A 16,499-nucleotide genomic window follows, 5' to 3' on the forward strand; every position below is an offset into this window, starting at 1 on the left:
TTGCAGATTAAATTTGTGTGCCAGACCGAGACTGGAACTCGGGACCTTTGCCTTTAGCGGGCAAGTGCTCTACCAACTGGGCTACCCAAGGACGACTCACGCCCTGTCCTCACAGCCTTAACTCATCCAGTATCTCGTCTTCTACCTTCCAAACTTTACGGAAGCTCTCTTGTGAATCTTGCAGAACTAGCACTTCTTTAAGAAAGGATATCGCCGACTCATGCCTTAGACATTGCTGGGACTCAAGCTTATGTAAGCTGTAAAAGAGGTGGAGAGGTGTCTGAGTAGGTGTGGGAATTTTCTGAGTTGGTATAGGGTTTGATGTGAAAGGTAGTCAGATGTGGAAAGTACAGGGGAGTGCATATCATTTCAGAATTTTGAGGGAATGGTAATACATGGGAGGAGCGAAGTTTAAGCTACACCGGCATAACTAAGGATAGGGTACATGATGGTTTTATATGTATTACCCATACTCATTGGATTTAATCCCCATGTTCGGACATTTAATAGTTTTAGCCTATTGTGGGCTTATTTTGGATGGTTAGTGGGTGAATGATATAGGTTACTGTTTGATCAGTCGTTCATCCATGCTATTTTAGTGTTTCAGATAGGTGGATTTGATTTTGCAGCCCCTATTTGTCCATTTTCCTTCATATAATGTGTCTCCACCTACATAAATTTTATTGTCGTTGGTTTACTATCAGCAACTAATTCCCAGAAATCATTAAAATGGCTGATAGGTGAGAAGGGTCGCATCATAATGGTGCTTAGCGCCTCCCCAGCAAAAGAAATAATTACAGCATAGTCAGTAAAGTAAGACATCACCACAGAGAGATTGCATGAGTATAGTCATCCCATCAGCAGGAAAATATTTAAATTATTTGATGTGATTAGCGGACTGTGTCATGAGTAAAGTGTATTAAAACCTTCTTATTACATTCCTGGTTTTGTGGTATCTAAGTTTAGCATATCATAATCACAAAATTGATAGACTGACAGTGTAAAATATTGAAGGTTGCCAATTCGTGAAGTATCGCTATGTTTACTGAGAAGAGTAACCACTGTTTAACACCGCGAATGTCTGACGTTTCAGCTGCCCCAGCAACAAGCTACAGCAGTAGTTCTGCCGATGCAAACCAAGCTGGAGGATCTGCACCAGCCACAGGTAAACCACAACTACACCATATTGCACCATCCCCAAACCCACAATCAGCAAGAAGCCGTAAAAAGGTCCAATTATGGAAACTGCTCCCAATCCCACTTCCAAAAAATTCCAAATCCAAACAGATAACAATCTGTGGATAGACACAATTCCCTCCTCTGCATCACCTTCTATTATGAACATCTTCTCCCATTCATGCCCAAAATTCCTAAACCCTAAATCCCTAATCCTATAAATCAAGAAAATCCTATCAAACCTCCCAATACAAATAATAATATTCAGAGTAATCTCTGCCTCAATGAAGACTCCAAATCCCAATTTTTCCACTTATATATTCCATAAATTGCCACATATTACTTTTGGTCCCAAATCGACCTTACCTTCTCTACCATTCTACCAGCCTTGGGGCCAAACAACCCGACCTTCCACACTTACCATTGTCGTCATGGGTTGATTACAGCGGATGAGGTGGAATTTGAACTAAATTTCAATCCAGATGCAGAATTCAGGAAGGCCCTCCACATCAACAATGACTCTCACTTTCCGTATCCACATATTCATACAGTCCCAAGCTATCACCTACCAAATCGCAGTTAACTGTGCCTTTATGAGTCTTTGATAACTCTGTTCACCCTAATAACCCCTCCTCTCTGTCCTCCACTGCGGAATACGTTACAAAGTTCTTGTCCATTACACTAAAGAATATCCACACATTCCAATGACAACACTTCCCCCATCAAATCTTCTCTGCAACCCACTCCATATTACAGCAAAACACCCAGGCCACCAACACATGTAACAAAGCATACTCTGTCCTCATCTGCATAACAAACTAGTCTAAGCCTTCTGCACCCACGCAAACCACTCCCTGACACTCATCGTGGCAATACAGTATCCTGTTCCACAACTTTCATTCCCTCCCAACAAACAAATCCCAACTTATGTATACTCTGCCCCAACACAAAGTCCATACCTTCACCCTGAAAAAAAACCTTCCTTCATCCCTACCATACCATCTAAACCTCCTCTCAGTTATACTCTGTACAGATAACCCCCCCTCCCCCCCCCCCCCCCCCCGCTTCACATGGGCTCAGACAGAGTTGGAATTGTCTGCAATAGAAGCACCGCCACTCAGTCTCAACCTCAACCTCTGTACAATACTCTCATGAACTACTTCATTATTACTCTCTTTTTCAAAACTTTATCTATTACCTATGTCACTAATTGTATTCTCCCTGATCATCCCACCATCTACAGTTTTCTCACTCACACAGACTGTAGCTTTTTCATCTACATCATTATCACAGACCTAGAGTCAACAAAGTACCAACTCCAGTGGTATTGTCAGTTTACTAACTCCCTCCAAGGTGATAGTGTCCTCATCCTCCAGCAAACCGAACCAAGAGAAATACAACTCAAGATGACCTGTTAGCATCATTGCTGAAATACTTTATCCAATCGAAAGTAACCAACCACCCACCTGTTTCCCAAGTGGGAAGGCATGCTAGTCCCTGGCACGAATCTGCCTGGCAGATTAGTGTCGAGGTCCAGTGTGCCAGTCAGCCTGTGGGTAGTTTTTAAGGCGGTTTTCCATCTGCCTCGACGAATGTGGGCTGGTTCCCCTTATTCCGCCTCAGGTACACTGTGTTGGCGACTGCTGTGCAAACACCGTTTCCACGTACGCATACACCGTAATTATTATACCACACAAACATTTGAGGTTACACTCGTCTGGTACGAGACGTTCCCAGCTAGGGTCCACTGGGGGCCGAACCTCACAAGAACGCTGGGTTCGGTGTGGGGCGGCGGTGGGGTGAGTAGACTGCAGTAGCCTGTTGTGGGGTTGTAAAGCACTGAGGGCTACGGTGGGATGAAGCCTCTCTGCCATTTCTAGGTCCCCAGTTTAATACATTCATACATACATACAACCACCTACCTGTTCTATCCACTATCACCTCATTCCCATGCACACCATTCAAACATCCATCCAAAAGTTATCCACGTCTATTACTAAAGGAAACAAATTTCTGAAACAGATCTGTGATCATTATAGACTTACGAAAATAATACTGTCTAGATCGCTTAATGTATTTATATTATCTCGCTGACATGTTATGACAGCTGCAGTCTTTTCAGATCTTGTGATTAAGATAGCAAATGACATAAGAACAAATATACTGGTAGATGAAACATGTCAGTAGTGTAATAAACAAAAAATACACAAGGTACCTAGACAGTATCACTCACAAAAAAGTCCAAAACTACTCCCATTTCAACTGGAATATCTTCAGGGAACTAATATGCAGACACTCACAAACCTTCCAACACCCAGACAATATTCCTCACATTGTCTCCTAGCTGCAGCACATCTTGTTAGATGCTGTATCTATCCACATCGTTACCAAACTCATGTATCCCAACCGCCCCTTCTCCACCCAAAAGCTTTAGCACTCTTCTGTGAATTCTGTCGACTGTGCTGTTCCTTCCTTTTGACACCTGACCAAGATACACTCAGAGATCACTGAGGAATATGTATCAGAAACTTACTAAATGCTAGTACTGGCACCAAAGGTACATCAAACTAAACGCCACACTTCCCATTAATTTCTCCAAAAAAAGGAATCTATTCAACCCAATTACCTGTAGTAATTCCATACCTCACTATCTGCTACTGCACAAACAAAAAACAAACTGTACTAGGCAGTTTGAACTTAACATATTATCTCTCTGACACCTGCACAATTCCTGATGACCCTCATTTAGGCTACTGCCTTTCCACTACAGTCTCTCAACGTATTAATGCCTCTGCCCCACCCCTTAGTCTAAGCTTCCACTACATGAACTACATAGCACAGACAGAGCTGAATATACAAATTACACATCATGTGATATGGAAACAAATACTACAACAACAAAAAAAACAACAACACAACCCCCAGTCAACCTTGCAAGACCTACAAACGCACATTCGTTCCTAGTAATCCTTGCAACCCTTTACAAGATGATTTTCTCCACTGGTTACTATCCTGAGCTGTGAAAAGCCTCCAGAACATTACTTTCCCTCATACTGACATACCTTCCTACCACATTGTCAGTCTTACCCCAATGTTTTGCAAGATCTTTGGTAAATTCCCTCGAAACATGAGCACAAACCACAGACACGTCCACCAGTTACCCCTCTGTGTTAACCAGTCTGGCTTTCATCCCAACTTCTCCTCAGACGACCAACTCCTGTACGTCACCACTCTCACATCCCATCAACTTAACAATTACAAATCCACGATTTTTGTGTTCCTTGTCAACGAAAATGCTTATATCCATCCACAGCAATCTGGACGCCTCCTCCGACTGCAGACATATGTATGCCTTATCTACCTTCAGTTGTTTGTGGAAAATGGGGTGGGGGAAATGGGTGTAGGAAAGAGGATGTAGACAGCACTGGTTTGGTCTTGTGTTCAGGTGTGGACATTACACTGAGGTGACAAAGGTCGTGGGATACCTCCCAATATCATGTTGGACCTCCTTTTACCCAGTGTAGAGCAGGAACTCTATGCGGCATGGACTCAACAAGTCGCTGGAAGTCCCAAACACAAATACTGAGCCATGCTGCTCTATAGCCGTCCATAATTGCGAAAGTATTCCCAGTGCAGGATTTTATGCACAACATTACCTCTCAGTTATGTCCCATAAATGTTTAATGGGCGATCAAATCATCTGCCCAAATGTTCTTCAAACAAATCGTGAACAATTGCGACCCAGTGAAATGATACATTGTCAAGGGTAAAAATTCCATCGTTGTTTGGGAACATGTAGTCAATGACTGTCTGCAAATGGTCTTCAAATAGCCGAACATAACCACTTCCAGTCAATGATCGGTTCAGATGGACCAGAGGACCCAATCCACTCCATGTAAACACAGCCCACACCATTATAGAGCCACTAACAGCTTGCATAGGGCCCTGTTGACAAGTTGTGTCCATGGATCCGTGGTGTCTGTGCCACACTCGAACCCTGCCATCACCTCTTACCAACTGCAATCGGGTCTCATCTCACCAGGTCACGGACTTCCAGTCATCAAAGTCCAACTGATACGGTCACGAGCCCAGGAGAGGAGCTGCAGGCGATATCGGTCGTCTGTTGCTATAGCACATTAATGAGAGACTTCGCCGCACTGTCCTAACGGATACGTTCGACATACGTCCCATATTGATTCCTGCCGCTATTTCACGCACTGTTGCTTGTCTGTTAAACTAACAACTCTACACATACACCGCTGCTCTCGGTCGTTAAGTAGAAGCCGTCGGTCACTGCGTTGTTCGTGGTTAGAGGTAATGCCTGAATTTTGGTATTCTCGGTACACTCTTGATACCATGGATCTTGAAATACTGAATTCCCTAATGATTTCCCAACTGGAGTATCCCTTGCATCCAGATCCAGTAACCATTCCGCGTCCAGAGTCTTTTAATTTCCGTCGCGCCGCCATAATCACGTCTGAAACCTTTTTACGTGAATCGCCTGAGTAGAAATGACAGATCCGACAATGCATTACACTTTTATACCTTGTGTACGCGATACTACTGCTATCTGGAAATGTGCATATAGCTGTCCAACGACTTCTGTCAACTCAGTGTACTGAATAATGCTGATGCACACTGATGTGCCAAAACAGTATGACCACCGTCCATCGCGACGCTGGATGCCTATTGGTGGCGTTGCGGTCACGTGACACGGTAACGAAAGTATGTAAGCGGAGCAGGCATGGACGGGGAATCGTCCTAGCGAAGATATGGGCTGCAAATGGGGAAATCCATTGAGATATGCGACTTTGACAAAGGGCAGATTATTATTACGCAGAGCTTTTGAATGAGTATCTCGAAAACGGCGAAGCTGGTCGAATGTTCACGTGCTACTGTCGTGAGCATCTATGGAATGAAGTAGCACAGTGAAACAATCACTAGGCCATAAATGGTTGGATGTCCACTACATTTCACAGAACGTGGGATTTGGAGGCTTGTCTGCTCTGTGAAGTGATCTGTCGCATCTCTGCCGAAAGAGCACAATGCTGGTGGACGCAATAGTGTTTCGGAGCGCAGCTTTCATCATATGTTGTTGAACATGGAGCTCCGCAGCCGACCACCCCTAAGTGTTCATATGTTGACCCAATAACATTATCAGCTACGATTGTAATGGACGTGGACCATCGGGATTCGAACGTCGATCAATGAAAATGTGTCGGATCTTCGGGTAAACCACATTTTTGCTACACTAGATCGATGGTCGTCTCCACAACCTCCATCATCGAGGAGAACCGGCGGCTCGAAACTTGTGGTGCGCCACGGATGCAGGCTTGTGGGAGCAGGGTTATGCTCTCCTGCGCTTGCATGGGACATGTGGTGGTAATGGAAGACAAGCTGGCAGCTGCGAACCACCTGCATCCCTTCATGCTTTATGTCTTTCCCGACGGCGATGTCATCTTTCAGCAGTATAACTGCCCGTGTCTCGGAGGCAGAACCGTTTGAGGAGCATTATAGTAAACTCACGTTAATGTCTCGGCGACCAAATTCCCCTTATGTAAATACGAGGGTAAGTCAATTATTATCCGCAAAGTAGTTATAAAATTTTATTGTAGTCAAGTAGAAAACTTAGAAGAACATAATTTTTCGACATGATCTCCTTGCGTTTCAACGCACTTGGTCCATCGTTGAACAAGCTTCTTGGTGCCCTCATAAAAGAAGGTTCTCGGTTGAGCTGCGAGCCAGGAATGCATCGCTTCTTCCACTGCTTCGTCCGAGGTAAATCGACGGCCCCTTAATGCCTGTTTGAGTGGACCAAACAAGTGATAGTCAGAAGGGGCAAGATCGGAATTATATGGAGGATGATCCAGTACTTCAAACTGGAGTTTCTGGAGCGTTTCAGCAGTGCGGGCAGCAGTATGCGGACGGGCATTGTCGTGCAACAACACAACACATTTTGACAGCAATCCTTGGCGTTTGCTTCGAATGGCAGGCTTTAGCCTGGCAGTAAGCATTTCACTGTAACGTACACTGTTTATTGTTGTGCCCCTTTCCCCATAGCGTTCCAGTACTGGACCTCGTGCATCCCAAAAAACAAGCATCGGTTTTCCTGCGGACGGTTGGGTCTTGAACTTTTCCTTGCACGGTGATTTTGAATGTGTCCATTCCATATTCTACCGTTTACTCTCCGGCTCGTAATGATGGAACCATGTTTCGTCACCGGTAATGATCCTGTGTAAGAAGTTGTCCCCTTCGTTACCATAGCGATCCAAGTGTTTTTTGCGGATGTCCAAGGGCGTTTGTTTATACAACTGTGTGAGTTGTTTTGGAACCCATCTTGCACAAACTTTACGAAACCCAAGTCTGTTGTGGATGATGTCGTAGGCAGAACCATGACTAATTTGCAGACGATGTACCATTTCGTCAATAGTTAATCGTCTGTCTGAGAGAATCTTCATTAGTGGCTGTAATCGGTCGTCCGGTTCCTTCATCTTACGTAACACTTGTGCGACCATTTCGGAATTTTTCAATCCATTCATAGACACTCCGTTGTGGCAAAACACTGTTCCCGTACTGTAACGAAAGTCTTCGATGAATTTCGGCCTCCCGACCACAAAAAACGGATCACTGAACGTTGCTTTTCTTTGGTGCAAATAGACAGCGGAGCAGCCATGATTAACAGCACGGCAGCGATAACGAAACTAACCTAGCAGCTTGAAAATTGGAAAGATATAACAACAAATAAACAAAGCATGCGTGATCAATGTAAAACGACAGTACTACCAAAATAAACAAAAATATACCTAAATTGCGGATAATAATTGACTTACCCTCGTACTATGGAACCCATCTGGGCCGATATCGGGTGCCATCACCCCGTACACAAATCAGCGGCACGTTATTTACGCGAATTACGTGACCAGTGCGTAGACATCTAATGGCACATACCTCCAAAAACCTGACAACACACTGTCGGATCCCTGATACGAAGAATCAGTGATGTACACTACTAGCCATTAAAATTGCTACACCACGAAGATGACGTGCTACAGACGTGAAATTTAACCGGCAGGAAGAAGATGCTGTGACATGCAAATGTTTAGCTTTTCAGAGCATTCACACAAGATTGGCGCCGGTGGCGACACCTACAACGTACTGACATGAGGAAAGTTTCCAACCGATTTCTCATACACAAACAGCAGTTGACCGGCGTTGCCTGGTGAAACGTTGTAGTGATGCCTCGTGTAAGGAGGAGAAATGCGTACCATCACGTTTCCGACTGATAAAGGTCGGATTGTAGCTATCGCGATTGCGGTTTATCGTATCGCGACATCGCTGCTCGCGTTGGTCGAGATCCAATGACTGTTAGCAGAATATGGAATCGGTGGGTTCAGGAGGGTAATACGGAACGCCGTGCTAGATCCCAACGGCCTCGTATCACTGTAGTTCAATTCTTTTATCTTGGCGGCTCGCGCATGCCCGCCTAGACGCGGGAGATTGCTGCGTTGCCAGTTGCACACGACGCACGCTCCAAGAGAAGCAGCGCCATAGTATAGCATAGTTCGCAAGCTTACGTTTAGGGGGGAGCGCGCAGTTCATGAAGTAAAGCCACCACTGCCGCATTAACTCTTTCGCTGCTACAAAGACGTGCTCCCTGCATTCCGCGCTGTGGGCGATTTTATCACTGCACTGCTCGCCTGTGCAGACACATTGTGTTCCGACTGCTTTGACACTCTTTATCATTCGATTCCACAAAAACTATTTGGCTCAAAAATTAGATTTTTACCTATCTTCTTGACTGATACCTTCCCCCCATAAATGACTTAATTTTGTTTTGATGTGCAGCATTAAATGTAGTAAACCATTGCACGAAATTTTGAAGAGTTTGCAGAGGTAAAGTCCATAGAGTATACTTTCCGGATGGTCGATTTTAGTTGCCACAATGTTGAGAATGAAATGTGGACAAGATACCTATATATTTCATTTAATTTAAGTACCACATAAGTGTCGTATGTAATATTGAGAAATATTCCACCTTTCGCGACTGTAACAAAAGTTTTATTTACACTGGGCATGTTTGGCTTTATTTTAAAGCACTTCAATCAATCAAAAGGAAGTAGACAAAATACATTAAACAAAACTGTGGACTTACAAAAACATTGGGACTTGAATATACCGTCTGTCAGTGAAGTGCTCAGAGCTATGTCAAATATAATTTTGTGTGTGGCACACACAAACAGCATTTATTTGCTAAAACACTGACGAGCCAACACAAACGTTGAATATTGTGCTACCGCAGCACAAAACTACGAAAGGTGACTTGGCAATGGAGGACACAAAATACAGTCCTCTTATGATGCTTCAAAAGAGAGAAACGCGTCTGGTCTAAATAAGTCGCTTATTACAGTTGCAGAAGAGGGATATATTTTAATACCATTGGTAAAACTGTGACTGTGGAACAAAAACAAGAAATAGAACATCAATACCATTGTGTATGTGCCATGCCTTTCACCGATGGAAGTGCTTTAAAATAAAGCCAAAAGCGCCCTGTGTAAATAAAACTTTTATTACAGTCACGAAAGACGGAATATTTCTCAATATTACATACGACACCTATGTGGTACTTAAATTAAATGAGATATTGTTATACAGAAAATATTATATGAAATTTAGGTATCATGTCCACATTTCATTCTCAACATTGTGGCAACTAAAATCGACCATACGGAAAGTATACGCTATGGACTTTACCTCTGCAAACTCTTCAAAATTTCGTGCAATGGTTTACTACATTTAATGCTGCACATCAAAACAAAATTAAGTCATTTATGGGGGCAAGGTATCAGTCAAGAAGACGTGTAAAAATCAAATTTTTTGGCCAAATAGTTTTTGTGAAATCGAATGATAAGTATGTCAAAGCAGTGGGAACACCATGTGTCTGCACAGGCGAGAAGTGCAGTGATGACAAAATCGCGCACAGCGCGGAATGCGGGGAGCACGTGTCTGCAGCAGCGAAAAAGTTAATGAAGAGGCAAAACACTAGAAATTTCATTCAAACGAATAAAATTCGTGAAGTAAGGCACTCCAATATTGTTTTTAAATAAAGAAAATATTACGCACCGCACAAGGTTTGAACTCTTAATTTTTCATTGTCAGCTGAACACCTTAACCGCTCCGCTACCTCAGCTCATCGAACAGTGTAACTCCATAAGGAGTCTAACACCTCACGCAACTACTTATAAACACTGTTGGTATGACTATGAATTACTCACGCTTCGTCGAAGTACAATAGGAAATAAACAATTACCGCTCTTCTTTATTGCGAAAAAGCAGTTCGTGAGATTGAAACAAACACCTTTCCTTGCTATCGCCTGAATTAGGAGTCTTATTGCTTGTTTGGTTTAATTAATTAATAGAATATGAAGCAATTGATATAAAGAATGCTTTTTCCAAACTTTCTATAAAAGAAAGTCTGCTATCAAGACATTGCTTTTGTTCTATTACTCTATTTATGACAGAACATTTCTAAAACTGAAGACACTCATCCGTGCTCTGCACTGCAGTCGAGATCTGGCAACGTCGTTCTCTGTTCATTGGCTGACTGTGTTTTGTGACGTCAGATGCGCAGAACGTACCTAAACTCGGCCACCACGATATATGACGCGCACTTTAGCAGTCGAGATGACAGGCATCTTATACGCATGGCTGTAACGGTTCGTGCAGCCACGTCTCGATCCCTGAGTCAACAGATGGGGACGTTTGCAAGACAACAACCATCTGCACGAACTGTTCGACGACGTTTGCAGCAGCACGGACTATCAGCTCGGAGACCATGGCTGCGGTTACCCTTGACTCTGCATCACAGACAGGAGCGCCTGCGATGGTGTACTCAACGACGAACCTGGGTGCACGAATGGCAAAACGTCATTTTTTCGGATGAATCCAGGTTCTGTTTACAGCATCATGATGGTCGCATCCGTGTTTGGCGACATCGCTGTGAACGCACATTGGAAGCGTGTATTCGTCATCGCCATACTGGCATATCACCTGGCGTGATGGTATGGGGTGCCATTGGTTACACGTCTCGGTCACCTCTTGTTCGCATTGACGACACTTTGAACAGTGGACGTTATATTTCAGATGTGTTACGACCCGTGGCTCTACCCTTCATTCGATCCCTGCGAAACCCTACATTTCAGCAGGATAATGCACGACCGCATGTTGCTGGTCCTGTATGGGCCTTTCTGGATACAGAAAATGTTCGACCGCTGCCCTGGCCAGCAAATCTCCAGATCTGTCACCAATTGAAAACTTCGGTCAATGGTGGCCGAGCAACTGGCTCGTCACAATATGTTGATGAACTGTGGTATCACGTTGAAGCTGGATGGGCAGCTGTAACTGTACACGCCATCCAAGCTTTGTTTGACTCAATGCCCAGGCGTATCAAAGCCGTTATTACGGCCAGAGATGGTTGTTCTGGGTACTGATTTCTCAGGATCTGTCCACCCAATTTGCTTGAAAATGTAATCACATGTCAGTTCTAGTACAATATATTTGTTGAATGAATACCCGTTTATCATCTGCATTTCTTCTTGGTGTAGCAATTTTAATGGCCAGTAGTGTATTTCGTTCCAAAGCCAGACAAACAAGCTGTTAAGCAGTGGTCGTAATGTTTTGGCTGATCAGCGTAATTATGAAAGGTAGGTTTTTATCTCGTTGGCAGACCCTTCAGTAGATACCAACTTCATGGTATCCGCTGAAGTGAAATCAACGCAGACGCCACTGCAAGATACAAGTTTAATTTTGGTGATGGGACTTTTTCTTCTTTAAAATATTAAGTATAAGGGCAGTCAAATGAAAGCAATACGGATGAAAAAAAAACTAGGGTTGATTGGATTGTTTTGGGGAAGGAGACTAGACAGCGAGTTCATCGGTCTCATTGGATTAGGGAATGACGGGGATGGAAATCGGCCGTGCCCTTTCAAAGGAACCATCACGCGGGATTGAACCGTCGTCCTCCCGAATGCGTGTCCAGTGTCTAACCACTGCGCCACCTTGCTCGGTGAAAAAACAAACCACACTACGTAAACTGTTCATTATTTCAAAAGTGATCGGCGTAAATGTTGGTACGTTTACGCCACTGTGAGACAAGATGGTCAATGCTTTCATGGAAAAATATTTGTGGTTTCCTACGTAACCATGACTGTGCCCAGGCGTGCTCCTCTTTAAAGCAAATCTGCGGCCACGAAAGCCTTTCTTCGGAGCTCCAGAAATACAGAAATCATATGGGAAGGCAGGTTTTGGAACAGTTTCCCAGCGAAGCGTCTCCAGCATAGTCGAAACATTTGGCAACAAGTGGGCGGGCACTATCCTCCAACAGAACAGGTCATTTCGATACGCTGCAAAAGTTGCACTTCGACATACACAAGTTGAACAACAGTGGTTGCAACGTTGCCATATTCCCTTCTCAACAACAAGTTATCTTTCTTCATCTTGTACTTTGATTACTCCCACTTTTCTTTTGTAGATGTTGCAGGTTACCTGGCTGTCTTTCTCCTTTAGCCCCAGCTGCTTCGGACAAAGAGGTACATGCCTGGTTACAATCATGGTTCCGTGGGCAACATTTTTGCGCATTCACGGTCTTCTCTCGCAGTAGGATAAATGTATTAACGGCTATGGCGGTTACTTTTGTGATAATGAATAGTTTACTTAATATTTTCCATCTGTCTCGTTTTAGTAGCGAACTTACAACACAGTCATAATTAACTTTCTGGTGAGAGGACAACTCTCATAGCGAAGATTAGAGCAGCTGCAAGAAAGAACAAGGAATCAGAGAAGCGGCTGTAACATTGCGCTTAGGAATGGAAGGCAAAGTGAAGAGAACACAGGATACCATCCTAGCATTTATGGAGCTAGACTAAATCCTCTATACTCTAAAGTGTTGACAATCCCTAGGCAGTTGAGGGTAAAGGAGAAAACAGAAGATACCCTGCAGCACCTCCGAAAACCAAGTGGGAATAACAAAAGTGCAAGATGAAGAAAGGCAAGTAGTTGTTAAGAAAGGAGTATAGCAAAGTTACAACCACTGTTGTTCAGTTTGTACGTTGAAGAAGCAACGAAGACAGTGAAAGGAAATTTCAGTGCCTAGGGAACAGATACCTGCGCTAAGGATCGCAGACGGGATAAGCGTTCTAACCCGATGTGAGGCAGACCTGGAAGTCTCGTTTGCAGGAATGAACAGCGTACTTAGCACAGATAAACACAACAGGGACAAAGGCGATGAAGAGTAATAGAGAGGCGAATGGCGACTCGCTTAACATCAGAAATTGGGAACGGAACTGTAGCACATGAGTGTATCATTCTTCTGTCCACAAAGCAAAATTACTGAAGATGGTCAAACGAAGGAAGACATCAGAAGTAGATTGTCATAGGCAAATGACACTCTATTCAATGAAACAGCTCCATTGATATCTAAAATTGATTTGGAACTGAGGAAGACGTTGCTGAAAGAGTGCATCTGAAGCACAGCACTTGCAGAAGTGAAACTTGGCAAAAAAAAAAAAAAAAAAAAAAAAAAAAAAAAAAAAACACTCGACACTTTGGAAATATGGTGCTAAGGAAGAATCTTAAAAATTAAATGGACACGAAGTATTAAATGAAGAAGTATTAAAAAAGAATAGATTGGGAAAGATGTCTAAGCAAGATCATTCAAAATGGTTCAAATGGCTCTGAGCACTATGCGACTTAACTTCTGAGGTCATCATTCGCCTAAAACTTAGAACTAATTAAACCTAACTAACCTAAGAACATCACACACATCCATGCCCGAGGCAGGGTTCGAACCTGCGACCGTAGCGGTCGCTCGGTTCCAGACTGTAGCGCTTAGAACCGCACGGCCACTGCGGCCGGCCAAGACCAATACCAGAAGAAGAGACAAGTTGGTTATTGCGACAACTGCTACGGCATTCAGAAACACTTAAACTTGAGCTGGAAGCAGCAGTATTGGGGAAAATTAGTAGTGACAGACAAAGATTACAATAGGTAGGATACAACTTAAATTTCTTCATACTGCATGAAATTGGCTGAGGATTGCGACTGTGTTACGAAACATATAAAATAGCAGTTTTTCGGTTTCACTCACGTCTGTTTTCCAATATTTATGGCACAACACGTTTCGGCAGTATCAAGTACCTAATATTTATGCATACATTTTTAATTATAGATTCCCGCGAAGTACACAAGCTATAAGGATTTTTGGTACTTCATGGGGCTCTGGTATCAACACTTGATACATAAATATTACGCACCTGATGTTGGTGGTATGCTGCCAAAACGCATACTGCCAATAAATATTTGAAAATAAGCGGGAGTGAAGATGAAAAGGTGCTTTTTATAAATATACAATACAAATTAGTGAGGGTGTGGGACGCAGTAATTAGTTTATTTAGAGACAGAAAGATTAGCACAAGATACGGTAAGATGGAGGACAGAATGAAACCAATGAAAATACGGAAGTTCTTTTTTTTAAAAAAAAAGATCCACTGAAATGTACATATAACATAAATTACAGTAGCATATAGGGATTCTTGGTAGTCTCTTGGGAAGCTCGTTGAAGGGAGCAGTTGAATCGATAGACATCGGTTACTATTCGCTGGTATTGTTTTCTTGTCGCTGCCGAGATTAAGCAGCACATCGTCTCATGTTACTTGCGCAGGTAGATGGAAATAATTACTAAACGAGTCACGCTAACTTCGTGATCAATAGAGTCTTTCTCCACCTGTTGTGCGATTTTTTATGCGACCTAGACAGCTTAGCTACAGATGTACACATATTCACTAGAATGGTAGCTAGTCTCCTACGTTACTTTATGTCGCGTCGTTATTATTAATCACCCTGTTTTATGGGTGTGATATGTCAATAAATAAGTTTAATTGAGTTACACGTAACATTACTGAGATCTATAACTCTGCGCGTTATTTCTGCATTTGCTAAACAGTGCTAGCTTCCTGGCAGATTAAAACTGTGTGCTGGACCGAGACTCGAACTCGGGACCTTTGCCTTCCGCGGGCAAATGATCTACCAACTGAGCTACCCAAGCACGACTCACGCCCCCTCCTCACAGCTTTCATTCCACCAGTACCTCGTCTCCTTCCAAACTTCACGGAAGCAGGAGAGCTTCTGTGAAGTTTGGAAGGTAGGAGACGAGGTACAAGCGGAATTAAAGCTGTGAGGACGAGGCTGTGAGTCGTGCTTGGGTAGCTCAGTTGGTAGAGCCCTTGCCTGCGAAAGGCAAAGGTCCCGAGTTCGAGTCTCGGTCCAGCACACAGTTTTAATCTGCCAGGAAGTTTAATATCAGCGCACACTCCGCTGTAGAGTGAAAATCTCATTCTAGAAACATCCCCCAGGCTGTGGCTAAGCCATGTCTCCGCAATATCCTTTGCTCTGAGAGTGCTAGTTCTGCAAGTTTCGCAGGAGAGCTTCTGTAAAGTTTGGAAGGTAGGAGACGAAGTACTGGCGGAATTAAAGCTGTGAGGACGGGGCATGAGTCGTGCTTGTGTAGCTAAATTGGTAGAGCACTTGCCCGCGAAAGGCAAAGGTCCCGAGTTCGAGTCTCGGTCCGGCATACAGTTTTAATCTGCCAGGAAGTTTAATATCAGCGCACACTCCTCTGTAGAGTTAAAATTTCAGTCGAGTGCTAGCTAAAATTGGTAGCGACCAGAAATCTGACAACACTGGTCGATATAGTTTGATTTCTATCGATTCAACTACTCCGATCAGGCGCCTCGTCAGAGTGCGCGTACACACCTCTTCGGCGGCCAGGAAGCTGACGGGCCAGTCGCCGTGCCTGAAGGTCCGCAGGCGGCCTTCCGTCGTGGCCAGCGACGGCGCCGCGTAGTCCGGGACGTCCGCCGGCCGTGGCGGCTGCCGGTGGGGCGCTGCGCCGCCGTCGCCCGCGGCGGCTGTGGACGGCGTGGGTTGCAGCAACATGGCGGCAGCAGGAGCAGCTGTACGTCCGCGTGAGTTGGTCTCTTCTCGCTATCCGCGCCCCAACTGACGCGCTAGCGCTGCGCATTTTCCTGCGCAGCCTCGACGCAGGCCGTTATCTGTTTACTGCTGCGGTGATTAATACCGGGAAGTAGCCACCACATGCGGTAACCGCACAGCAATCGCTGCTGCCAGCGATGACGCCTTCCCAGTGCCTGCTGTGTACTAGAGTTGGGCAACACTATTCTTTTTCCCGATTCGATTCCTACGATTCAATCTCACATTGCGAATCCATTCCTACGTTTCGTTCACGATTCTTCCACGATTCATTTCAGTCT

General features: G+C 44.1%; 1 protein-coding gene across 1 annotated transcript in view; it reads right to left on the reverse strand.

The window, feature by feature from the left end:
* LOC126473312 (putative inhibitor of apoptosis) overlaps positions 1 to 16,222 on the reverse strand; it is a 28,007-nt gene extending 11,785 nt beyond the window's left edge. Inside the window, exon 1 of the mRNA XM_050100290.1 lies at positions 15,982 to 16,222. Coding sequence (XP_049956247.1) covers positions 15,982 to 16,164 — 183 coding nt within the window. The 5' untranslated portion in view covers positions 16,165 to 16,222. The remainder of the gene's footprint in view (positions 1 to 15,981) is intronic.
* Positions 16,223 to 16,499: the final 277 nt, after the last annotated feature.

The sequence above is a fragment of the Schistocerca serialis genome, chromosome 4 (genome assembly GCF_023864345.2).
Source record: "Schistocerca serialis cubense isolate TAMUIC-IGC-003099 chromosome 4, iqSchSeri2.2, whole genome shotgun sequence".
NCBI classification, from domain to species: domain Eukaryota; kingdom Metazoa; phylum Arthropoda; class Insecta; order Orthoptera; family Acrididae; genus Schistocerca; species Schistocerca serialis.